Below are 26,674 nucleotides of genomic sequence, written 5' to 3' on the forward strand. Positions count from 1 at the left end.
TGTATTTTAAAAACAGCCTGCTCCCAACAAGGGCTGCATCTGACTGTCTTGCTAAACCAGTGATGGGAATCTCAGGGCATTCCAAGCCTATCTGGGGTCGTTGGGACTCTCTCTAGGCCACACCCCCTCCCAAGGCCACGCCCCTCACCAACTTTGCTTTCACACCTACATTGTGTGTTTTCGCCTGGTGAGAATGCACCCTCTAACTCTTATCAAGATGCTTCTTGCTTTCCTGGTCAGAGAGGAATGTGAAAAGTAAATGGACATTTGTTGTGGTGCAATGGATCAGTGCGTCCGTCTGTTAACCAGGTTGCTCCTGGATCAAGCCCACCCTGGGCAGGATACCTGCACTGCAGCAGGTTTGCCAAATGGCCCTCAGACTGAAAAAGGTTCCCCACCCCCTGCACTAAACCACAGTTTAACACAAGGTGTGAAAGACCTTTTTTTAGTTCCTTCCCTTCGGAGCGTCAGAATTCGCTTCAAAAAGTCAATTTGACAGCAGTAAAATCATTTTTATTTTATCATGACAAAATAATGGTACAGACAAGGTAAAATTCATTGCCTGCCCACCCTCTCTGGGCTTGCCAGCCCTTTTTATATCCCCTGTGACGGTCTATCATCTGATTTACAAGAAAGCATGTGATTTACGGGAAATGGTATAGAATTTAGCTTTCGTTTCTCCATATTTGGACTTCCTTGTTTCACGTATGTCCAGTCCCTCCCTCTGGGGATACAATAACATTCATTCAAACTATTCAACCTTGCTCTTTATCTTTTACTCGCCCAAGCCAGACATTCCTGAGATAGGCCTATTTTCACTGTCAAGAAAAAGCCTTGTTCTTCTGGCTGGTGAAAAACCTTCAAAACCTCCCCCCTTTGGGATAACATATGAGAGAGGAGAAAATGCCTTAAACAGTTTTTTGGGATCATATAGAGAACAATATTCTAATGGCCCCTTCAGGTGCACAAGCAGAAGGAGACACATCTTAAGGACTGTTTTCTGCCATCACCCTACATGGCAGAATTCTTATGTCCCGTCCCCCCCATACATACCCTGGCCAGCCATTACTCTTGGCATATTGCTAGTCAGAAATAAAAGTCACCTCTAACAATGGGTTATTCATGCTGCCTCAGTAATCCTGTCCATGTGGATTATAAAATCCCTATTTATAGTTTTATTTAGTTCCAGGAATCTAAATGACCGGGAGGAAATAATAATCCTAACTGGGATTCTTGTGAATGTTCCAATTCACAGATTCCTAATCTGAATAATGTTGATGAGCTGGAGTCAATGAGAGCTTGCCCTAAGCTGTTGCTAGGAAACCATACGTGGCTGCCAGTGGGACGAGGCCTAGCGAGACCAATCACAGCCAAGTCACCCAAGCTCCTAAATTCATGGCTGCCAGCCAAGGACTGGTCACTGTGGCATATGACAAACTCAAATCTACACATGACATGAGCCGTTTGCCTGAGCCTGACCCAAATGCTGTACAGCGAGGAGGCAATATCTGAGTTTTAGAGTAAAACAGGCCACGGGGGATGAAGAGGATCGGAACCAGACAAACGCCATTTTAAGCCAGCAGCCACTGTCCCTGAGGCAATAGAGCCACACATTGCTTGCTGTTCTTTTTCAATTGCTACCTCTCCCTTTGGAATGTACTGTTGAGGAACAGCGAGGAGAACATTTCCCTGTAACAATAGTGGAAATAAAGAAGTAACACACCACAGAACTGAAGAACATGCGCAAAAAGCCGAATCATGTGCAAATACTGTGAATCTATGCCAATGCATACGTCAACGCTTCGTAACCAATCAGCATGTAACACAATTTACCCTCCTGATGGCTCAATGTAAGCAACGTGTATAAAAACATTTCATGGGCACCCACCCAGGAGGTGTACAGGCTTTGGAATCCTGTACCTTCTTACTGCAGTCTGAATAAAATATACTTTTCTCCGCCCTGCTGTGGTTATTGGCTCAAGGTCACCCCAGGATCGGACCTTAATCTGTTAACTGTGAGGTGACCTAGACCCTGCTCATAACTGCTTTTCTTGCTCAGCTGAGTTAATTTCTAGTACTGGTACAGTACTCAACTTTGCAGAAAAATGCAGGGATGGGGAAGGGAGGTAAGTTTTGCAGACAGGGAAGAGTTCATTACCCCCTCACCTGCACACCATCCACTATTCCAAAGATCTATCTATGCCATCCCCATGAAATATAGTTTTGTGGCAGATAGACATTTAAGCAAATGGCCCTACTGTTACACCTAGTTTGAAAGTTCGAGCTACCTCAGTTCTGCTTTAAGCACGAAGAACCACAATGTACCTCACTGGGTAGAAATATTTATGGGTTTCAGCTTCTCATGACCCATTCAGTGGGTTCAGCCTTTACTGACATTAACATGCCATTTGAACCTAAAAGTGACTTCAGGACATCACATAATTTAGGAAAGACGGGGATGGACAAGCGGTTCCCACACTGTTTCACACACCTTTACAAGACATGCAACAATGGAGGAAAAGGAACAATAAAAAAAGTTCTGTTTCAGACACTACAGAGAAATGTGGAGAACAAGAAGCAGACGCTATAATCATTTCCCTCCACATGACAGAATATTCAATGCCATGTTTCTGCTATTTGCAGGAGATAAGCTTGGATTTGTGATTACCATACTTACTGCTGATTTATCCACCGACCTCTAAGTAGCATCCTATGCATCACAAGCCCAGATAATAAACTGACTTTTGTAGGAAAACAATGGAAGAGATCCACACGAATGATTCTTATTCTGAAAGGGCTCACCTTGAGGTGTTTTGTGTCAAGAAGCACCTCACAGGAACAATGAACAAAGAGATTAACCAGAGTCTGAATCCCAGGTAAATAGGGCAGGACACCATACTGTGATTTGAGTTCAGGTCCCATTACTAACTGCTCTGTGGAAAAGACTGGTGTCATGACCGTGTGTGTGTGTGTGTGGCAGAATGCTCAGCCCTTATTATAAAGAAGTCACACCATTCAAATTGTTTCACACACAAAAAGGGATCATCATTAAGCTACTGCACAGAACAAAGCGTTGGGGCATATCCATAAAAGTCGCCCTATTTGCACAAGGGCTTCTCCTTATGCATCAGAACTGCCCCCTCCCCATCATGTATCCTTCAAATCTGTTCTGGGTCCCCCCCCCAAGCTTCCTGAGTAGATCTGGCAGGCACAGAGTGAGAGGAGAGGGTGGGGAATTTTCATTGTGCCAGCATGACAATTTCATCGGATACTACCTCTTCTTTATAGATACATCCTCATAGAATCGTACATGAAGGGACCACAAGGGTCATCTAGTCCAACCCCCTGCAATTCAGGAATCTTTTGCTCAACGTGGGGCTCAAACCCATAACCCTGAGATTAAGAGTTTCATGCTTTACCAACTGAGCTAGAACTAACGAATCCAACAGAACAGGTTAAATAGGTGCTATATTGAGTTTTGTGGCATGTTGAGGCATTTGTGTGCACATACTGTGGTGAACTCATGGAAAGGGGACAAAAAGACGCCCTCTCTACAACTGGCTAGTGTCACTGGAACCCAAAGCAATGGTAGCCATACATGGACCATAAAGATTACTAGCATCATCTGTACCACATCCTGAAGAATGCTGTCAAGTACAGGTGGACTACTTATTACAGTGGTAAGTATTTAACTTCCCTATAAATAGAGAGCATTGTTCTCAAGAAGCTTATCTTTGAAATGGCCGGCTAGTACTTGCAAGTAGTTCTGCTAACAGGAAAGCATTTGGAAAGGCAAGCAGGAATGCTTACTTGAAAGCAAATGGAAATGCAAGCAAGTTTCTTTTTCTATCACATGATGCAGCTTTCCTGTAAATAGTTTGCAGTGTGGTTCTTTGGACATCTGAATCCTACACATGAAAAAACAAACAAACAAGGAACAAGGAAGGCTGGTTTACCTCTTCATGTTGCGAAAAGAAAATACGCAATGGAGTATTGGTACTCAGCCTAAATGCTGCATGGGATTCTTTCAGCATTTCATCTAGAAGAATATGTAGGTTTATGGATGGTGCTAAGACTCAAAATGGCAGTCTCTGGCCAACGTCCATAGTGGAACATCATAGCCTAAATCAGCACTAGTGATTAGAAACAGGAAGTGCCAAGAGGAAAAGCAATATTCACAGTCCCAAAGGATTTAAGAAATCAGTAAAGAAAAGATAAATCACAGAAGGGCAGAAATAGCGGAGACAAGCACACAGGCAAACAAGCAGGCAGACAGACGGTATTAGCACATAATGGATTAAAGGAGGCTGACTGACCCAAAGGAGGCTGAGTGTTCTGCCTGCCTGCTAGGCAAAATAAGGTGACTTATACTGTGGTTACATAAAGGATAAAGCTTGAGCAAATCACTGAGCATGTAGTTTAGCAATTCCATTTGTCTGCTGCAAAATGCTTAAGTTACAAATCTGTAACTAATAACCGTCTCAGAAGACTCACCAAAGCATGAGATATACAAGATCTGTTATTTCAGATGTGCTGTGTCTAGTTCGGGTGATCAATCACACAGCAAAAGCAGCACTGTTTGACCCACCCTTGGATATGAGAGGATATGAGGATATGAGAGGATATATACATTTTTACAAATACGTAAATGGTAACAAGCAGAACCCAGCTTGGTCAGGTGTCTTGACCAGCTCTGTCAACTCCAAACTATGTCCCTCCAACTGCAACCAGCTACGGGTACATGTATGCAAAGTCACACACAGGGAACTCGGGTGGCGAGTACCAACAGGACCACTGAGAGACAAACTCTGAGGCTTGAGAAAGTTCGCTTAAAAAAACCACAGAGCAAAAAATCAACATTGAAACCTGCCCAATGCAGAATGAGCATGCTCAAAAGCCACAGCATGTTCTGAGTATCAGAAAACTGTATCAGAAAACTTTGGGTGGGTGGGGATGTAATGAAGTATCATGGAAGAGGGTGGGGCTGACTGGCTGGCATTATGAACAGGAGTATTTCTGTAAAGAGGATGGCCAGTTTCTCTGTTCTTGAGGGTATCTTTGGTTTCAAGACTGTGTCCCAAGGGCTGGAAGTGTATTTTGCCACAGAACTTGCTCCATTATGAGCAAGACAAGACAGGGATTTTGCAGCTGTACACACCAGCCACAACAAATATCTCTGCTAAGCAAGCTGCTCAGTACAGAATTCTAAATTCTACAGGATCTGGGGGTTTTAATGCATTAAAATAAATAAATCAGTAAGTGCTTTAAAAAAACTCATCTCTTGGGGGGTGGGGGGGAAACACTGAAGATGTGATAGTATGCTGTTCCAGTTCAGAAAAACGACTCTCTATACATAGTCAGAGAGATGAAAACATTGCTTATTTGGACACACTATTCCCAATTCTTACAGCCTAAAGAACAAGTGAAATGAGCTGAGTCTGGAATAACCTTGTGAAGTGAAAGGATAAGAAAGAGGGATTTATATCTAGATGCCTAGGATAGAGATAAGGAAAACAGGAAGACACAATGAGAGGTAAAGGAGGTGCTGTGGGATGGTGGAAATCAGTGTTTGTTTTTCTTTTTAGTGTTTATATTATTAACTTGTAAGATATGGATTTGTTTGTGTGGTTTTTTGAATGTTGGTTTTTGTGTTTTGTTTATAGAATCATAGAATCATAGAATCATAGAATCATAGAGTTGGAAGAGACCACAGGGGCCATCGAGTCCAACCCCCTGCCAAGCAGGAAACACCATCAGAGCACTCCTGACATATGGTTGTCAAGCCTCTGCTTAAAGACCTCCAAAGAAGGAGACTCCACCACACTCCTTGGCAGCAAATTCCACTGTCAAACAGCTCTTACTGTCAGGAAGTTCTTCCTAATGTTTAGGTGGAATCTTCTTTCTTGTAGTTTGGATCCATTGTGTATTGTTATTTTTCTATATTTTTCGTGTTGTTGTTGTTGTGTGGAAAATACTAATAAAATTTATAATAATGGGGGGGGGGGGAGAAGTGAAATGTAGCTTCCTATAGAAGGGATTAGGAGATGGATATACCAGCCAGGCACATGAACTCACTAGGATCCCACAGGTAAGCATTATTTTGGAATGGGAAAAGGCCGTAGTGCAATGGTAGAGCATTTGCCTTGCATTGTAAAAGGTCCCAGGTTCAATCACTGGCATCTCTAGGTACAGCTAGAATAGACTGCTCTAAAGAGCTGGACCCGTAAACCAGCAAAAGCATATTGGGAAATGATATATAATGAATTAAAGAAAATGTTTAAAGTGACTTTTCGTAAAAAAAACCCAGAGGCTTTTCTATTAGGTATAATAGGAGAAGAAATTCCAAAAGAGAAAAAGGTCTTATTCGTGTATGCGATGACAGCAGTGAGAATGTTATGTGCCCAGGGATAGAAGGAAGGAAGAACCCCATCGAAAGAAGAATGGATAGCGAAATTGATGGACTATGCAGAAATGGCGGAAATGACAGGGAAGATCAGATACCAAGAAGACAAAAGATTTAAAAAAGAATGGATTAATTTTGTAGAATACTTCAAGGAGCACTGTAAACACTTAAAAACATTAGCAGGCTTAGAATAGCACCAGTGATATAATTAGGGGAAATTTTGAAACAAGGGAGATGAAAAAATTGGATAATGATATAAAGAGGCAGAAAAGACAGTAGGCAATTATGGGAACCGGGGGGGAGGGGGGGAGTCCAGGGGTTTGGAACCCCCAAAAGATAAATGTTTTGTTGTGTTGATACGAATGTAAAAATGTAAGCAAAAAATCCTTAAAGAGAGAGAGAGAGAGAGAGAGAGAGAGAGAGAGAGAGAGAGACTGCACCAATGGCCTGACCTGGTATAAGGCAGATTCCTATGTGGAGCACAAAGAGCTAGGGAGATTTCCCAGACATGACCGCAGATTAGAACCACATATGCGTGCCAAAAATACAGTTCCTATTGGCATCTCTCACTCGAGTGACAGGAGTCTCATCAGAGAGCTCTGAAAGGCCAGAACAATGTGGCTTAATGTTCAATAACTATGGATTTGGTAAACTTTTTGTTAGAATGCCTCCGTGTCACATTGAATAGGTTGTGAACATGGAAGCTAGTTTGAGATGAGAAGCAGCAGGAATCTGAGATTTACACTGCTAAAATTTAAGTTCACCATCCTGGCTGGGAGCTTAATTAAACAAAGTAGGATTTAGTTAATGATATTCAGTGCTTATGTAATCCCCTGGAAAAAAAAATTCTGCCAGCAGTACATTGATGAGATACTTCTCAGTTAACAGTGAAGCCTATCTTCGCATCCATTAATTATACAAAAGGAAGCAGCCAGCATGTATGGCAGACGGCACACAGTTGCCCCAAGGTCGCTAATCCCTAAAGCGAAAACTGACAGGTTCTCATCTGGCTTCAAAACAGTCTGCAGAGCTGGTGCATGTGACTTTTCAAAACCACAGCGTCCTTTGTAATTACAATGAAAAGTCCTTATCCCGGGTGCTTTAAAGACGCTTAAGAAACTCATTCAGTAGGAGCCAGAAATAAAAATAGACGCACATCTCAGAGGCTGTGCCCTGTGCCAGGCACTGCAAATGGTGGTTTATGAATGTTTCAGTTGTAAACAGAAACTGCCCATAGTATCTGTAGGGAAACATGAAGGGCACAGGACGGAGCGCTTGCACGTGAATTAAGCTGCTTTTAACTCACAAAGCAGGATCAGTTGTGAGGTAACAATTTGCATTCACAAACAAGTCATCCTTTGCAACAGACCTGATGAAATTCACAGCAGAATCCAGCACCACCACCCAGTGGCATAGCAAGGTCAGGTGGTACCCGGGGAAGAAAATTTCCTGTCACTCCCACCCACATTGAAATCTAGTTGGACTCCCAAGAGTCTGCGATCTACTCACAGTATAAAAACACTGGCTGTGATCTACTCATTGTGAATGGCAGAAGTTATTGAGCTTTTTGGGGGGTTACAGGGTTTGGGTCCTGAGTTGAGGGAGCTTCTGCTTCTCTCCTCCGTTTGCTTGCCTGCCTCCTTCCCGTCCTCTCCCTGCCTGCCTACATGCCTCCTCCAGCAGCCTGGGACTACAGGGCTGTCAAAACGAAGGGGGAAGGGAGGAACGCCACCGCCAAAGCGGCGCAGCTCCCCCCCCCCTTCCCCTGATGGCTCAGGGTAGGCGGGAGTCACGGGTGGACGGTGCGCCAAATGTCAACCCCCTCAGAGATGACACCTGAGGAGGTCTGCCCCCACCTTGCTCTGCCCCTGCCACCACCTTCCTATTCATGGAACACAAAGTGGTGGAGGCTGTTCCACTGGAGGCAATGTAGCATTAGGAGCCAGTGTGGTGTAGTAGTTAAGAGCGACAGATTCGTAATCTGGGGAACCGGGTTCGCGTCCCCGCTCCTCCACATGCAGCTGCTGGGTGACCTTGGGCTAGTCACACTTCTCTGAAGTCTCTCAGCCTCACTCACCTCACAGAGTGTTTGTTGTGGGGGAGGAAGGGAAAAGGAGATTGTTAGCCGCTTTGAGACTCCTTAGGGTAGTGATAAAGCGGGATATCAAATCCAAACTCCTCCTCCTCCTCTTCTTCTTCTTATTCTACTTCTTCTTTGGAGGGGCTGAAGCCTTCCAAACATCCCAGCCTTTGCCATTATCATCATCATCATCACCACCACCATGGAGCCTTTAAATGGTCCTTTAGCTGACAAGCAATAAACATTCAGTTCTAACATTTAAATGGCTACCCGACAGTAAAAATGTTAGAGTAGAAAGTTGAAGGCCAGACCGTTGCCCTACAATAAGTTGGGACCTGGAATAAATTACTTGGACTTTTATAAAGATAAGAAGAGACTCTGGTTTAAATGTCTCATGTGTTTATACATAAAAAGGTGAATCAAAGTTTGAAGATGAGAGACAGCTGCTAAGGTAGTTATACTCCTTTGTCACCATTTCCCATCAATGCTGCATGCCCAGTATTCCCTAGGACAGTTAACCGCTTTTCCTCTGACGTCCATCTCTTCAACAAGTTTACAAAGCTTTAACATGCTAATCCCAGGCTGGCTATCAAAGGAAGATCAACGGTGACCTTTAGCCAGGACCTCGAGCCACAAATCACTAGAGTCAAGCAGACATATTGATTCTTCATCAGGAGAAATGGCAGCAGCAATGATGACTTGATGAAAATTGGGTGAAGGCTGCATCATATCAGCAGCTTTTTCTCACAATCCATTACTGATAACTGTGCACAGAGGTGACAATGAAACCTACATCCTTTACCAAGTACTGCTTGTAGTTTGCTTCCTAAGGTTTCTTGTTGTAAATTCTGATTTTTTTCTGGACAAGTGACACCCACTGATCCACCTCCTAGTCTTTGCCCTGCGTATCCTTCTTTTAAAATCCCTTTTTCTTTTTTTAAAAGGTGAATTTGTACCATATTTTTAAAATGGAGAGACCCATGCCAAGCCAGATTCTACTGCGGGCAGGAAATAAGCCCAAGCCAGAGTTCTGCTTTTGTTGTTGTTAAGTTGTGTCCGACTCTTCGTGACCCCATGGACCAGAGCACGCCAGGCACTCCTGTCTTCCACTGCCTCCCATGGATCACTGTCTTGCTGTGGCGAAGGGGCTTGAATAACTCAGAGAAGCTATGAGCTATGCCATGCAGGGCCTCCCAAGATGGACAGGTTACAGCAGAGAGTTTTGACCAAATGTGATCCACCTGGAGCAGGAACTAGCAAACCACTCCAGTATCCCTGCCAAGAAAACTCCATGGACAAAGACAACAGAGTTCTGCTTTACCAACTGGTTAAAGACAGGAGGAAAAAGATGCTACGGTCGTAAAAAAATGTTCAGCTTACTTCGTCACTCAGCAGAAATTCTGTCTTCTATAACACTGGGAAAGAATTATGTGAGAAACAGCTGCGGTTTGAGCCATTTAATCCTTAAAAAGAAAGATTTAAATTCCAGCTAATCATTAGCAAGAGCTCTACAACCCCAAGGCAAAGACAAAATTCCAGCATTCTCTTCCATGCTGTTAGTCTAAGACTGTATTTGAAACTTCATGTCTCTCAGAGATACTCTTTATGATTCTAGTTTTAAAAAGGGATTGCCGTAATAATGCACTGGAATTCCATGCTGTAGCCATATGCCCATCTGTCTCCAAATACCTTAAATCTGAGAAGGGACAGGTAAAGTAGAAATTACAGTATGTGCTTTGATTGATAGCCTACATATGAAGATGTAGATGCTTACCTCAGACTGTATTAAAAATGTGTCAAGAACGTTTGTGCAGGAAAAACTCGAGCTTGAGCTAGCCTGAAAGTAGATGACTTGTTCTTGTTGCGAATCAGGCACGCAGCTCCGATAATGTTTCCTATGGGAATGTGAATTACTTTCTACGCATGTGTAAAGCTAAGGCGAGGGAATGCCTGTGTAATTTATGGGCCTGTGGACATTACTTTTATGGGTTCCCCAGCAGCAGCTGCTATGAGCAAGTAAAGTTGCCTTGAACATCACAATGATGCGGTTATGGAAGAAATCCACTACACCTATCATTTTTAGTCAAACACATCTTCCTACTAAGCTCATAAAAATATAATGCACACCAACTGTGTGTGCCAACTGTGATCCCAACCCTGACAAAACTTGCATTCCAGCTCCTATAACAAAGCCCAGACATCTTTATACAGTGGTACCTCGGGTTACAAACACTTCAGGTTACAGACTCTTCAGGTTACAGATTCTGCTAACCCAGAAATATTACCTCTGGTTAAGAACTTTGCTTCAGGATGAGAACAGAAATCGTGCTCTGGCGGCGTGGCGGCAGCAGCAGGCCCCATTAGCTAAAGTGGTACCTCAGGTTAAGAACAGTTTGAGGTTAAGAATGGACCTCCAGAACGAGTTACGTTCTTGACCCGAGGTACCACTGTATAATAATTATTAATTGTCCTTCAGTTCACTACAACTGTTTTAACAATTACTGATGATGAAATTCCCAGCTGTCAGTTTCCAAAGTAGAAGGTGTCTGGCTGTATTGCCCTCTGACCTGGAAGTCCTTCTGTGGATGTTGCAGCTAGTTGTGTTCAGTGGTGCAGGAAAGACCGCAAATGATCAAATAACATTATTTTCTTTTTATTGCTTCATGCATTCCGTAGATGAACCATGACACTTGGCTCACTTTAAAAGACAGTTAGACAATTTCTGGAGGATATGGCTTTTCCTTCCTTCTGAAATGTATATTGTATTCCAAGTACCTCCATTGATTGACATGAGTGGCAGGACAGAACTGCTGCTGGATAAATCACATTGTTGTGCTTTTGTAAGTATCCCCACCTACACACATTTACATGGATACCAGCCTCGTTGCTTCCTATGGAATTTACTTCCAGGTTAAAATAAAAACTCCAGTTATGGTTGTACCTTCAGGTTCACTATAGAGCCTATGCAAACATTTCACATTTTATCCTTTTGGACTGCAAGCCTTTCTTGGCAGGGTGGGCTGTTATTCAACACAATTGCCAAAGTAAATATTTAATTATTGTTAACATAATCACAAAGAGTCCCCTGATATGCAAAACAAAAACAACCGGTTATAAACAGTACTATGTTCCAGCATTGAGAAAGGATGGTTGACACATTAATTTGTGAATTCAGGCACAAAATTACCCAAACTGTAAAACAAAATGCAACTGTGGTGCTATCATTTGAAAATGGTGTACGCATGTTTAGAAATTGTCAGGATTCCCTGCAATATATATCAATATATGATGATGGGGAAAGCATTGGACCACCATCTCCATACGTCAGGTATGTGCACCATTCACAACTCACATTGCTATAAGTGTATTTTGCCATTTCAATTCATCAATGCATCATTGATCAGTGCATCAATGTTAAGCCTTTCCAAATGCAACCTCAGGCATTATACAAACCTAGAGAGGGATCTGGAAATGTAATTTTCTATTTCAGATGCAGAAGAATAACAAACATTTGCCTATTCTTTTTCCCCCTTCACATCTGAAATAAACCAAGATTCTATCTCCTGGCCCAGTAGGTTCAGCTGCCCCAATTTAGAGATAGCTTGTGCATCATCTTGGGAGAGGAAGGTGAGAAAACCGTATCTTGGACACAAGAAGAATGCAAAAGAACAGGAAGCACCAGGCACTGGAACTACTTGTTCCTTCCTGCCTTCACATCATGCCTGAAGTACAAAGAGCAGAATCTCCCAAATTTAACAGTGTTCAATATAGAAAAAGGATAGGAGGAGCAATTTATAATACTAGCTGCAACTTCCTATTGGAAATGAAGCCTTTGGTAGTAGACTTGGAGCCAATTTGTTTAAGAAAAGCAGGGAGGAGAGAAGGGGTGCTTCACAAAACATTGGAAGAATGGGAGGGAAAAATCAGTAGCACAGAGTTGTTTTTAAAAGCAGACAGGGGAAGGATACTAGCCTGATCTGGCACAAGCTAAGTCTCAAACAAGTAGAAACACACACTATCAAGCACTTCATGTTTAGTCTTACTTTCAACTGCTCTGGTCAGACCTCACCTGGAGTACTGTGTCCAGTTCTGGGCACCACAGTTCAAGAAGGACACTGACAAACTGGAACGTGTCCAGAGGAGGGCAACCAAAATGGTCAAAGGCCTGGAAACGATGCCTTATGAGGAACGGCTAAGGGAGCTGGGCATGTTTAGCCTGGAGAAGAGGAGGTTAAGGGGTGATATGATAGCCATGTTCAAATATATAAAAGGATGTCATATAGAGGAGGGAGAAAGGTTGTTTTCTGCTGCTCCAGAGAAGCGGACACGGAGCAATGGATCCAAACTACAAGAAAGAAGATTCCACCTAAACATTAGGAAGAACTTCCTGACAGTAAGAGCTGTTTGACAGTGGAATTTGCTGCCAAGGAGTGTGGTAGAGTCTCCTTCTTTGGAGGTCTTTAAGCAGAGGCTTGACAACCATATGTCAGGAGTGCTCTGATGGTGTTTCCTGCTTGGCAGGGGGTTGGACTTGATGGCCCTTGTGGTCTATTCCAACTCTATGATTCTATGATTCAACCTTGAATCGCTATGAACTGCCCCCTGTCCCCATGCACCAAAACAAAAGGAGCCAAGGGGAAGTGAAATGCAAAACTTTGCAACTTGTTCTGCTCTTGTTTTTACACCCATAAGACATCTGACTAAGTGATTGATTTCCTCCCCCCTCCCCCAGCCACATGGACCTTATTGTGTTCCCTTTCAAATTAAACATGAGCAGGAGCACCCTCCGTGGTTGCAAGAGAAGAACGAGCTCAAGCTGAATTGCTGGACAGCTCCTTTTGGCACAGGTTGCTTCTGCGCTAGGTGTGGGGCCCTCAAAGAGCTGCTCAAGCATCTCCAGGAGAGTGAAGCAAAACCTTGCAGGCCAGCTTTTCTGGAGCATTCTTGGGAGGACGAAGATGCCCTTGAAGATCAGGAGCAGGGGAAAATTCCCCAACATTGTTGGGAGGTAGAAGCTTGCTTAACTTTAAAAGGTGGCCATGGAGTATTTTGTTCCTTGCTTTCAAAAGAACAAAAAACAAAGAAAGCAACAACAACTTGCGGCAGCTATTCTGCAGCCTCCCAACCAGAGCCACACCGGAATGTGCAGTGTCTTTTCCATGGGCATTCCAGGAATTGTGACCAGTTAGATGCAGATAAGCTTATGTCATCCATGAAACTTTAAAAAAAAGGAAGTTTAAGAAGCAAGTAGTGGGAAGGGAGCATGGGACCCTCAGCTGTCAGAAAGTCCAAGAAAGAGAACAGAAAAAGGGATATGAGAATCATGTGTGCTTACATGGCAGAGATTTAAAAGTACGATCTTCAGTGCTCTGTTGGAGCACAGTAGTCACATGGGGGAAAGGGATGTGGGGAAAAGGGGGAAAGGCACAGCTGGGATAGAGGCAGGGACCTAAACAAAATTTGCTGGCAGTGCACTACTGGGGGAACCCAGTAGGCGGCAAGGAAAAGGGCAGAGTGCTTTTACTAGAAGTCTGGCTGTATGTAGAAAGCCTCCTTTCCCCTCCCATGGCTCCATCTTCCCTCATCCCTAAGCCCAAGCATCCTTCTATTGTTTTATCTATTTTTCATATTTCTATCCCACCTTTGATTTCAAGGAGCTCAAGATGGCATGCATGGCTGTCTCCCTCCACTTTTCATCCCCACAACAAAGTTAGTTAGGCAGGGACTGGCCCAAGGTCACCCAGTGAGTTTCATGGCTGAATGGGAACGGTCTCCCAGGTCCCAGTCCAACCACTACACCACGCTGGCTCTCCTTAACAGAGACTCCCACCCTTGTGAGATTGAGCCAAGGGCTCCATGTGGCTGGTGGGGTGCCGGCTGCCCATTTGGCTCCAGGACAGCCTTTGCCCTAGTGTCCTGCAGAAGTTTCAGACTACATCCCCCACCAGCCCCAGCCAGTATAGGGAAGGGCGATAGCCCAGTGGCAAAGCATCTGCTTCAATCTCTGGCATCTCCAGGTGGGGCTGAGAGAGGCCCACCCCCATCTGAAACCCTGAGGAGCCACTGTAGAGACTACTAAGTTAGCTGGACCAATGGTCTGACACAGTTTGCAATGTTTCCAAATGGTCTGGGAGTGGCAATACAACATTTGGATGTTGGCCAAAGCTGGAGAACCGTGAGGCTCAGAGGAAGCAATCCATTAAAAAAAATGCCTGTGCACTAACATTTCAGAATGTGCCTTCATGGCGCAACATTCACCCCAGTCAGAGAAGCACTGAACCCTGTACCCTTGATCTTTAAAAGGGGGGGGTGGGCTAGGTTCTTTTGTGGAATAAAACCACCTCCAGAAATTCACTTAATGGAAAAATTTGCCTGGAACAGTTGTTCTGCATGCTGTACATGCAGACAGAGGACAAAGCAGACACTATCCGATTTCTCTCGGAAAGACAATAGCATTTGTTGCTATACAATTGCCAGGACACAAACTGCAGGTACTGTTACTGGCCAGGCAGCGATAGTAATCAATGCGCGTTGGTGACAAAGACAGAAAGGCAGGACCGAGATGGGCACAAGAATTCCAGAGTGAGGGTGAACTATGGCATCCACTTGAAGCCCAGGGAAGATACTGGCAAACCTAGCCTAAAGGCACATGATGCAGCAACCTCATTTAAGCTAAGCAGGCCTGGGGCTGTACAGCATCTGGATGAGAGACTGCCTAGGAAATGTATTGTCAGGGTTGCTTCAAGATCCTAGCTCACAGAGGATCACGCTAGCCAACGGTCATTAAGTAAAAGTCTTTATTGAGTTACAGTTTCCATTCTCAAGCTGCTGCGTGCAACCCTACGTCTAGTAGCTAGATCGGCGAAGCTCCGTCTGAATCTCCGCCCCTCGTACACCAACTTAATATCCTAGCCCTGCTCCACCTTTTCCGCCTGACTGTTCTTCTCTGGGTCCCTCTGCCCCCCTGGGTCTCTTCCTTCCGGGATTCTTCGGACGCTGACCCCCCGGACTCTCCTGTCTCCTTGCGCCGGGCTTTAGGACCCGGCTCTCTTTCCGGGCTGCCTACTGCGCCTCCTTCCTGTGCATTTGAACTTGGCGCGCGCGCCCAACCTTCCACCTTCCGTCTAACCGTTTCTTCGCTCCCAGATGGAGGTGTGGCCACCCCTGACTCGTGCCCTCCCTCCTGCTGTGAGCTGCCAGCGCTTGCCCCCTGGCTCCTTTCCTCTTCCCTGCTCTCTGGCGGTGACGCTGGACCCGATCTCCAACTGCTCTCCTCTGATTCCCCTCTGGCTCTATCTCCCTGGGGTGCCCCCCTAAACTCCCCCCTTGCCTTGGCCACTGGTGCTCCTTTCTGTGAATCCTCCGACTCACTGGAGAGACTCGGAGATCTCGGGTCGTCGTCATCGCTCATCCTTTCTTCTGCCTCCTCCCCTTCGCTCTCTGTTTCCTCCCTTGCCCTTGCCTCTGCTCCTGAACCCCTGACATGTATACACTATGAACTTTGCAGAACAACGGTGGAACCTAAATGTGATTTATAAAATAAAGAGAAGGCACAAGCTTTTCTAGTTGAGTGGTCATAGCCAGACAGACTGACTATCCCATCTGTTTACTCCACAGCATTCTTTTAAATTCATTGCATTAGCAGTCTTCTCCTATCCAGGAGAATCTATATAGGACACCATTCTCAATTTCACAGCTATCCATATTTTGAGCATAACTTTGTGGCAGAATGGATGGGCCATTACTCAGTGATAAACACATGCCTTACGTATAGAAGGGTCAAGGTTCAATCCTGGCATCTGCAGGCTGGACTTGGAAGACGTCCATCAAACAATGGACAACACTGACCTGAAGGAACCAATGGTCTGATTTGATATAAGGCAGCCTCCTAGCCTAATTTGGCCTAGAACTAAGTAGATATGCTAAAAGATCTACTGGGGTGCCTTTCTTTAGTGACAAGAGTCTCATCAGAGAACTCTGAAATACTTGAACAATATGGCTTGGTATTCAGTACCCATGATGATCCATCCTTTGCCCTCCAACTTATTCCCTCCCTGCCACCACTCCCACTTTTGCAGATTCTAACTGCTAAAACAAACATTTCTCAACAGCTGCTGTGTACTGCTACAGAAACAGTGCTCAAAATTTTCTGTGCTGCCTTCTGAGATTCTGCAAACATATTCCCACTGCACATACACAACCGAAACACCAGTCTAATAAATGGGATTCCAATATCTCTATTCTGTTACCTATATCTTGAACAACCCTGATCGGCTTTAGTTAGGTTGCTCTCATAAAAATGATTAATTGAAAGGCCATTTTCATGTTAATTTTTTTTATAACCCTTCCAAGAGTAAAGACTAGTCTCCTTGAATTAATTTTAGGATGTTTATATATGGAAGTTCTGTGTGTTTGTCTATGCTTTTACATATAACACACTTGTAAGTCAAACTATTTTTTTACTAAGACACGTTTGCTTTCAAAATAGTTCTGTTTTCTGTCTTGAATAAATATTCACAAGAGATTCATTCCAGACTAAAGGATATTCTTGACATGAATCATGCCAAAAGTGCAGTATAATTCTAACCCTAATCTCCCTATTTCATAGAAATGTGACCATCACCTCCCTATTTTACATCTCTAATGCTCATTCATAAATATTTGTAAAAGCTTTTTAGAAAGGGGTCTTGAGGCCAGTTGCTCTCAAGCCAGACATTCCATCTACATTTGCAAGGTTGTAAACTTGTGCCATTCTAGAAAAAGCTTCAGAAAACCTTTTACAACATAAAGTTAAGTCTTTACAACTACAACAGAGATGCATTAACAAAATGAGACAGACAGGAGGGGGAAGGAGGGCTCTCTCCCAACCCTATAAATATTCTATACACTATCACATGTGCCTGCCAACGATTTTGTTTAGCTTTCGTATATTAACTGAAAATGCTAAATCAATTTCCCATTCACTTTAAAGTGAATGGGACTCCAATGGTTCTATAGGATTTCGAAAATGTTATTGTTAATTTAGTCTTGCGTATATATAATTTCCTATTATTTAGTTGGAATGCCTTAAAGTCAATTTCATCTTCAAAATCTACAGTTGCTTCCTAAGGCTTAAAAAAAAGGAAAAATTTCAATGAGTAAATCCAACTGCAATCTTCAATGATGTCACTGCTGAAATGCAGTCCTGGCTCCAACGCCTGCTTGATCTTCTTCTACACAAGGCAGCAAAGACAATAGTCGGCTTTAACTGCGAATCCCAGAAAAATGTCATCACTGGCTTCTGGGAAGTAGATTATTCTAAATGCCAACAAGGTATGCCAAACCCTAACAGAAACTGGGTCTGTTCCAACTATTTTTTCCTCCCCGTTGACTTCCAGAACTAAGTAAGTTGCGGCTGAATTTCCAATTCTCATGTGGCATATTGCTCTCAAATGAACCTCAGGCTTTTTTTCTTTTTTAAAAAGTGTATTTCTTGGTAGACATATTCAGGATTTAAGCAGAAGCTAAAACTACAGGAGAGAGTAATTAAACCTGGTTTAATGTTAATGCAGTAAGTCTGTATTCATCCAAAGTCTTATGGTGGATACAGATGCCACTACTGTACTGAAGAATCCACTTTGAATAAGCTTTTGGAGCCATTCACACAGGCTTTTATTAACCCAGGATGTGTCCCTGCTGTACTTTTTTTAAAAAAGCTATTTCGCTGTATATGCGCTTTTGCCTGGTTTACTGGCTATTTACCGAATGATTTTACTGGTATTGCTCCCTGCTATTTATAATGAAAAGTGGGTAAGACATTTTATAAACAAATGGAGCGTAGGAGGATGTAGCAGATTTCTCCAGACATAAGACCTAATGAGGTGCTATGTATATTTCACATAGCACCCCAAGACTATTGACTCGGTCCTTTCATTATGCGAAGTTAAGAGGAGTGCTGCTGAGCATGTCCAAAGTGATTTCCCTTCTGCCCTGCATATCTCCCAGTACATTTCCGAGCACAATTCAAAGTGTTGGTGCTGACCTTTAAAGCCCTAAACAGCCTCGGTCCAGTATACCTGAAGGAGCATCTCCACCTCCATCGTTCTGCCCGGACACTGAGGTCCAGCACCGAGGGCCTTCTGGCGTTTCCCTCACTGCGAGAAGCCAAGTTACAGGGAACCAGGCAGAGGGCCTTCTCGGTAGTGGCGCCCGCCCTGTGGAACGCCCTCCCACCAGATGTCAAAGAGAAAAACAACTACCAGACTTTTAGAAGACATCTGAAGGCAGCCCTGTTTAGGGAAGCTTTTAATGTTTAATAGATTACTGTATTTTAATATTCTGTTGGAAGCTTCCCAGAGTGGCTGGGGAAACGCAGCCAGATGGGTGGGGTATAAAATAATACATTATTATTATTATTATTATTATTATTATTATTATTATTATTATTATCCTATATATTTCTACTGCCAATAATGTCCCACTGAATCCCATGGGGATTATTCCCTCCCTCCCCAGCAACACAATGCGAAGTGTCCCTTCCCCGTTGCCAAATGCCTAACCCAACACAAATCAATCGGTGTTGCCTTTGTGTGCCCCCCCCCTGGCATTTTCAGATGTACCAGCTCTGAACATGGGAGGTTCCATTGTGTGGTCATAGCGAAGTCATACCCATACACAGACCTTCCCTCCTCCGTTAATTGCATGGCTGCTGGCTTAGATGGCTTTGAAAGAAGATTAGGCATCTGCCTTGCAATGATCATCTGAGGAAATGACATTAAGATGCAGAACAAGTGGCACTAAGCTATGCTCGTTACATTATTAACAGGCAAACATCCCTTACTCCTCCTCCTCCTTCTCCCTCCCCAGCCTTTCGGAAAGTTGGCTTTGGGGTGCTACTCAAACAAAAGGCAGGATTAGAAAGGCAGTATTTCTACTGCTTTTTACTATTCCTTTTTAAAAAATGAGAATACCAGGCTTTGTACCTGGGACAGTCTGTATGCAAAGCATTTGCTCTGCTAATGAGCTATGACTGCTTCTCAACTGGTCTGGGACGGATTAGGGGTGGACAATCGTAGAATTGGAAGGGACCTTGAAGATTGTCTAGTCCATGGGTAGGCAAACTAAGGCCGGGGCCCGGATCTGGCCCAATCGCCTTCCCAATCCGGCCCACGGACGGTCCGGGAATCAGTGTGTTTTTACATGAGCAGAATGTGTGCTTTTATTTAAAATGCATCTCTGGGTTATTTGTGGGGCATGGGAATTCATTCATTATTATTTCCCCCCATAATATATTCCTGCCCCCCACAAGGTATGAGGGACAGTGAACCGGCCCCCTGCTGAAAAAGTTTACTGACGCCTGCAGTCTAGTCCAACCCCCTGCAAGGCAGAAATATGCAGCTGTCCCATATATGGGATCAAACCTGCAACCTTGGAGTCATCAGAACCACGCTCTAACCAACTGAGCTATCCAGGCTAGATCCCTCCCTTTCAAATAGTTGTGGGGAAACAACCTTCATCTTAATTTATATTGCCATGCGGTTAATCCATCTTCACAGCAGCCTGCTAAAGACAAATGCAAACATGCGGTGGTGTTCAAAACACAAAACTTCAAACATTAAAAAAATAAGAAGTTCCCTTATTTATTTTTTAAAGCACCTCGGATTCAATTCTGCATTTTCTTTACAGTTCATATACTCCATTTTGTACTGCACTTCAACATACTTTGTGGCCCGTCTGTCAAGGAAACTGCCTGTGGGCTTACCAACAGTGGCAGCCGCAGGGAATTACTGTATCTTATAAAGAATTAGGTTGCTAATAATACATCGCTTTAGGGTGTTAGCTCTCCAGAAATAAACTCCTCTTCTGAAAAGCAGCATTAGCTGCTGAAGTCAGCATCCCTCCACAAAAGTAGCATGAACTACAGGGAGAAAGGGCAGAGAGCCAACACAGGAGGCGAAGAGCCAGAATAATGGAAGGGAGCATGAGTGTGGAGAGACAGAAAGAAGATGGCCAACAGACAGGGCAGACCTCTGCTTCCTTGCTCCAAGTAAGTGTGCATAGCATTGCAGCCTCAGGATCCTGAAGCCAACAGGGCTAACCTCTGAGTATTTTGCAGTATAAGCTACTGTGCAGTTACCAAAGGCAGGATGATGGAACCTGCCACCCATATGGCTTGTTGCTTGGTACTTTCCAGACCACACGGCCAGCATGCTGTAGTATTTAGAGTGTCGGATTAGGACCTGGGAAAGCAGGGTTCGAATCCCCGCCCAGCCATGAAGCTCACTGGGTGACTTAGGGCCAGTCAATGTCTCTCAGCTTAGCCCAACCTCATAGGGTTGTTGTGAGGCTTATATGGGGAGAAGGAAAAGCATGAATACTACTTGAGATCTTTGGAGGAAAGGTAAGATATAAATGTAATAATAATAATAACAGCAACAATATAGTGGTGTAGGGAAGGAAGTTTGGTTGGGGGAGGGAATTATAATGAAGTACATGCCACCATTTTTGTGCGCTAAGACCTGAGAAATAGAAAGCAAGTGTAACTGCTTATTACGCACCAATTCCCCGCCCCTCCCCAGTCTAGAACATCTTGGTATATAGCAGGCATGTCCAACTCCCAAGAGACTGTGATCTACTCCCACTATAAAAAACTGGCAGTGATCTACCCATTGGATTGAGCTTTTGGGGGGGAGCCTTCACCAAAGTTGTTGAGCGGTTCAACATGCCTGGTATATAGGAATACTATTTTTAAAATGATGGAAAGATAAGAGCTGAAAAACTGGGGGGGGGGGATTCACTTATTTCCCCTTGGACTTTTATACAACATATAGTACCATGATGACCAGAAGTGGGGAACCTGTGGCTTCAAGATGCTGCTGGCATACAGCTCCTATCACTCCTTCCCATTGGCCACATTGGCTGGGGTTGAGATAAGTTGTGGTCCAACATCATCTGTGGGACCACAGGATCCCCACTCCTGATCCAGGCACACAACTACAACTAAGTTCTCAAATGTACACTCAGAATGAATGAATGAACGGATCTTTATTAGTGTCAGCCATCGGCCATAGCAATAAAACAACAATACGATATACAAAGAATAAAATTAAAAGTTAATTATATAAAATACATTTTAGGGTTTTGATGTACACCCAGACGCTCATTCAAAGGGTACCTGTGTTATTCTTTTATGCACTGAAAATATTTATGCGCCACTTTTCCATTAAAGTATCCAAAGTGCTTTGCAACAGCTTTAAAAGAAAGCGCCGTGCAACAAAACCCAAAGGCAGTCTAAATCCAAAACACATTCACCAAGGAGTGAGGCCCATTGACGTCCAGGGCATGCTTCCAAATGGACATGTATATTGTTATTATTTTTATTATTGTGTACCCACGCTTCATCCTAAGGTCCCAGTGTGGGTTACAACATTAAAACACAATGTTAAAACAATTTGCAGTCACAGAAATAATGTCATGAATATAGCAGGTGTGGGAGACCTGTAACACCTCCAAATACTGCTGGACTACACCTCCCATCAGCTGCAAATGTCAATTACTACAATTTATTATTTATGTAGCACTTCACTGTACAAAGTGTTTTGCAATCTTTATCCCAACAATTTTCAAAGCAACAAGGAATGTGTGTCATTAAAATGGCCTTTTGGCTGATAGAAAATGGAGATAGGAAGAGACTTGACCAACTACGTCACAGCTTAAACTTGGAACTAGGTGCTACAAAAGGTATGTTCAACTTCTCCACTGTTCAACTTCTCCTTGCTGTTAAACTAGACGCAGTGCCTCAAAGGTTAATAAATTATGTCCAATATTATTATTTTCAAAGTGCAAAATTTGTTCTCTCTCATCAACTTAATGCTCCCGTTGAGATTACGAGTGCTGGCCGGAATGTGTTGGGCCCCTATTGGACAGCAAAATGTTCCACTATGTTGTTATATTTTTAAAAGATACAATTTTTCTGTAAATTTATTTAGAGATGAAACACTCTGACACCAGTAACCAAGGTCATTCAACACCACCCACCCCATGAAAAGCAACCACAGATGGAAAAAAAAGGAAGAGGACTCCTTTAACTTTGGTCACATCCACACCACACATTTAAGGCACATGACTTCCCCCAAAGAATTCTGGGAACAGTAGTTTCTTAAGGGTCCTGGGAATTGTAGCTCTATAAGGAGTACAATAGCTCCCATAATTCTCTGGGGCAAGCAGGCAAATGTGTGTTGACTCCCGGAAAATGGCCGCTACTACCTCTCAACCGCATGCTCCATCTGGGAGGTATAGTGGTACGAGCGGGCCTGCCATGCTGGCCACTGGGAGAGCACAGGTGAGCAAGTGGCGGCAACAGCTGCTGCCTGCCTGCCTCCTCTTCCTTCTTCAGTGGCACAGTGAGGAGAACAGAGCCCAGCTAGGTTGCTCAAGGATTGTGTGTAAAGGGGTTGGCTGCTCCTTGCAGGCATGATCTCTCTGGAAGGTTCCACCAGCCTGTTCTCCCAGTAAAGCCGAAGTTCAGACTGGGCTTACAAAGAGACTGAGGGCAAGCAGGTAGAGAGGGACGTGTCAGTCTGGTACGTAAGGTAGTGGCAGCTTGCAGCCGGTGCTCATCTAATCCCACCTGCTGTGACCTGGCGTGCAAAAGTGTGGGAGGAGTAGTCACTGTCTTTTTGCACTCCCGCCTCCCCCTCTCCCTGTGGACGGCACATAGCAAACAGGAAAGCGACTTGTCACTTCTCCCTCCACTGGCTCACCTGTCCACTCTTGGCAGGGCAGGGACAGGGAACCTGGACTCCAACTCCCATCGTGCCTGAGAACTGGCCATCTGGGGCTGATAGGAATCTGACTCCGACAATATTGAGAGGGCCACAGGTTCTCCATCCTTGCCGTGCTCCACCCCCAGGAAGGGCAGAGGTGAAGAAGACAGACGGTTCCTTCTGCCTACTTCCTGTCCTATACCTGGCAGGTATAGTGGGCACTGCCAGCAAGTGAGGTTTTCTATATTAAAATGGAGGGTTTTGTATACTCCTGGAGAAGCCACGCTGGCTACACAGGGTCGGAGGCAGGACGCCTCTGAATGCCAACTGTATTTTCAGTCGGGGAGAGATCCATCTGCTTGTGCGCACCTGGGTTGATGACCGTGATGAGAATAGGATAGCGGACAAGACGGGCCTAATCCTGCAAGGCTCTTTTCAGGTCCCAGTTGCTTCCCCCTTTCTCCCGGCGCTGCAGCAGAGAGATTTGGGCTCTGGGCTACTCTGGCAGTGTGTGTGTGTGTGTGTGTGTGTGTGTGTGTGTGTGTGTGTTTGTAAAGCACACAGCCTCCCCCCCCCCCCCCGTCGGGAAGATGTGCAGCAGGGAGGACCAGGCTGCCTCGACCCCACCTCCCCCCGCGCGGTGCCCAGAAGCAGAAGGCGCAGGTGGGCGAGCAAGTTGGGTACCAGAAGCGGACAGCCCAGTCTTCCTCGCTGCTGCTGGGAGAACCTGAGGGCGGGCAAGCCAGCAAACTCCGCAGCAGCTCCGCAGGGCCCGGTTCTCAGCGGGAAGCAAGCGCTTCTCCACCCACCTGCTACCCGGGTGTGCGAGTTGCGCAGGGTCGGGCCCCTCCCGCAGCCTGGACGCCGCTGCGGCCCTAAACCCGGAGCCTAACCGCGGAGCCCTTGGGTGCCTGCGCCCCGCTCGCCTCTCCCTTCCTTACCAGGTACCAGATGCCGAGGATGATGGTCCCGGTGCGGACATGGCAGCACATGCAGCAGCTGTTGGAGTAGAAGCGGGCCCAGGGGGAGCTCATCATCTTCATGGTGGGGAACGCAACAGAAAGAGAGAGAGAGACGCGCGGCTCCGGTCCCGGCGGCAGCTCAGCGGCGAATTCCCCCAGCGCTGCAGCAGCGCCTGGATACCGCCAGCAGGAGGAGGTGGAGGAGGGAGGGGGAACCTCCGTTCCATGACGTCATCGGGCCTCCCGCACGCCAGCGGGGAGGGGCGGAGCCTCCGAGCCCCGGATTGGGCCGGCGAGGAGCGCGCGCCCGAGGAAGGCCGGGCGGAGGAATGAATGAGAATGCCCGAGTGGGAAGATTCGAACCGCGGCCCATTGACAAAAAGAGAGGCGGGCGCACGTTTGCGCTGCAGAGGGAAGTCCATTCCACGCCGCCCCTGAAATTAAAGGGGCTCCTCTGGGAAACTGCGGCGTCTTTGCATCGCCATCGGAAAGAAAGGAAAATTACAGCGGGGACGTGGGCCGGAGGCGCTTTCGCTGGGATGGCCTGGCGACTGGCTGTGAAATTGGCTAAAAATTTAAAAGCATCGAGAGCATAGAGTCACTGCAAGGGCGTCCCTATGGAAGCGGCTTTGTCCTTTTAACTGTTATATGCGGGGTGAAGGGACCAGGAATAAAGGCTGCGCTCTGTGCGTGTGTGTGTGTGTGGGGGGGTGTTGGTTGAAGGCTTACTGAAGGGAGAGGTTTGGGATATAAGTCATCAAATAAATCACCTTTTGATGTTGTGATCTTCTTTCTCAAGGATGCTGCTCCCTAGACCTGCTGCAGTCTTTCCTTTCCCATACAAAATACCCGCATGAACAGAGAGCTGTTGTTTTGCACCCCAAAGTTCTAGACCCAAATTATGCACCCCAGTGAAAGTGTGCACCAGCACAGACCGTGGGGCCTCAAATTTAAGAGGAGCAGGCCCCTGCCAGCTACATCGTAGCTGTGGCGCCTCCTGCAGCACCCCTGAGGCTCTGCGCCTCCCCTAAATCCGCCTCTGCCTAGCATTGTCTTCGCCTCAAAGGTTCCTTTGATTCCCACTCTACACCATCACTGCTTGGAAACCCAGCTCACTCCTATGCATGTAGTACTGATCGTGGGACATATTGCTGCTCATGGGACTTACTGCCAAAGTAAGGAAGCAAAGAATTACAGCCTGTACTGTAGATAACAGTGAAGATCACCTGAAGCATGGAAGGGACCCTGAGGGTAATCTGGTCCAACCCCTTGCAATACAGGAATCTATTGCCCAATGTGGGGTTTGAACTCACAAACATGAGATCACGAGTCTCGTGCTCTACTGACTGGGCTTTTGAATCCCAGGTAATCAGATATTTTATTCCCTTATCTCATTTCGCTTTTCGAAGCACAAAAAGGCATTCAGTTCCAAAGCTGCCTTTATATTAAAATTTCTAAGCAGTGCTGAAAGATTTTTAACCTTTCATATCTTATCTGCTCCACCAGGAAGTTCAGACAAGCACACAAGGTCAAACACAGACAGCAGAGCTTCCTATTCTAAAGCAGAAGATTGAAGTCTTTTAATTATTTTGGAGCTTCATAGATTCTCTCTCCACCCCCCTTAAGAGATTGATTGGATTGGTTCAGCTGATTATAGAAACAGAGGGAGTTCTTGGCTTCTCTCCACTGTTTGCCAATTCACCTCCTAGGAGCTATTCAAGGACCCTTTCAATGGCGGAAGATTGATAGCGGAAATAAAGAGAGATGAAAAATTAGACATTTTAAGATCTATTGCACGCCACTCTATAAATCCTGTTTTAATTCCAATGAAATAGAATACAATTTGGCGACTTTTCAAAGTCCATTTGAAACGTGGGCATTGCTTTAATGTGCTCTTTCTAAAGAGGATTACAGCACAGATCTGCACACTTCTCAAATGGAAGGCCCATTAAGTTAAATGGCGCTTTCTCCCAATTAAGTGTATACTGTAGGGTTGCAGCCTTAGATTACTTATAAGCAGGCATCACAGCTTGTCAAAAATCATATATCTGTCCCTGGAATACTATTTAGTGCTTCAGGGATTGGAGTCATGTGATGTGAGGGTAGAAGATGCATTTTTTTTTGACAGCAGTAATGACCACATCTTATACTTGTTTAACTCCTGCTTAAGTCCCATGGAGGTTAAGCAAGTCCTTAGCTGACTGAGTATACATGAATAGGAATGAAGCATCCAAGCCACCACAAACCAAGATCAGTCATAATAAAGGCTCATGGAAGCATCAAACCTGAAAAGGGACTGCAAATCATTACCCACTAATTTATAAGCTGGGATGCAGCCGGGGTCTGCAATCCTGCACAAAGGTTGCTAAAAATTTCATTGACTTCCAATAAGCTCCTGCATATGGGCTGTTAATCAGTTTTCTAATGGTGGCACAGAGCTAAGCGCAGAAAAAGAACATGTGGAATACAGGGAACAAGAGAAAAC

General features: G+C 45.0%; 1 protein-coding gene across 1 annotated transcript in view; it reads right to left on the reverse strand.

The window, feature by feature from the left end:
• The window catches only part of LAPTM4B (lysosomal protein transmembrane 4 beta), a 56,764-nt gene extending 32,257 nt beyond the window's left edge, over positions 1 to 24,507 (reverse strand). The window contains exon 1 of the mRNA XM_028736438.2: positions 24,169 to 24,507. Coding sequence (XP_028592271.1) covers positions 24,169 to 24,270 — 102 coding nt within the window. The 5' untranslated portion in view covers positions 24,271 to 24,507. The remainder of the gene's footprint in view (positions 1 to 24,168) is intronic.
• Between the last annotated feature and the right edge of the window lie 2,167 nt (positions 24,508 to 26,674).

The sequence above is a fragment of the Podarcis muralis genome, chromosome 8, assembly GCF_964188315.1.
Source record: "Podarcis muralis chromosome 8, rPodMur119.hap1.1, whole genome shotgun sequence".
Lineage (NCBI taxonomy): Eukaryota > Metazoa > Chordata > Lepidosauria > Squamata > Lacertidae > Podarcis > Podarcis muralis.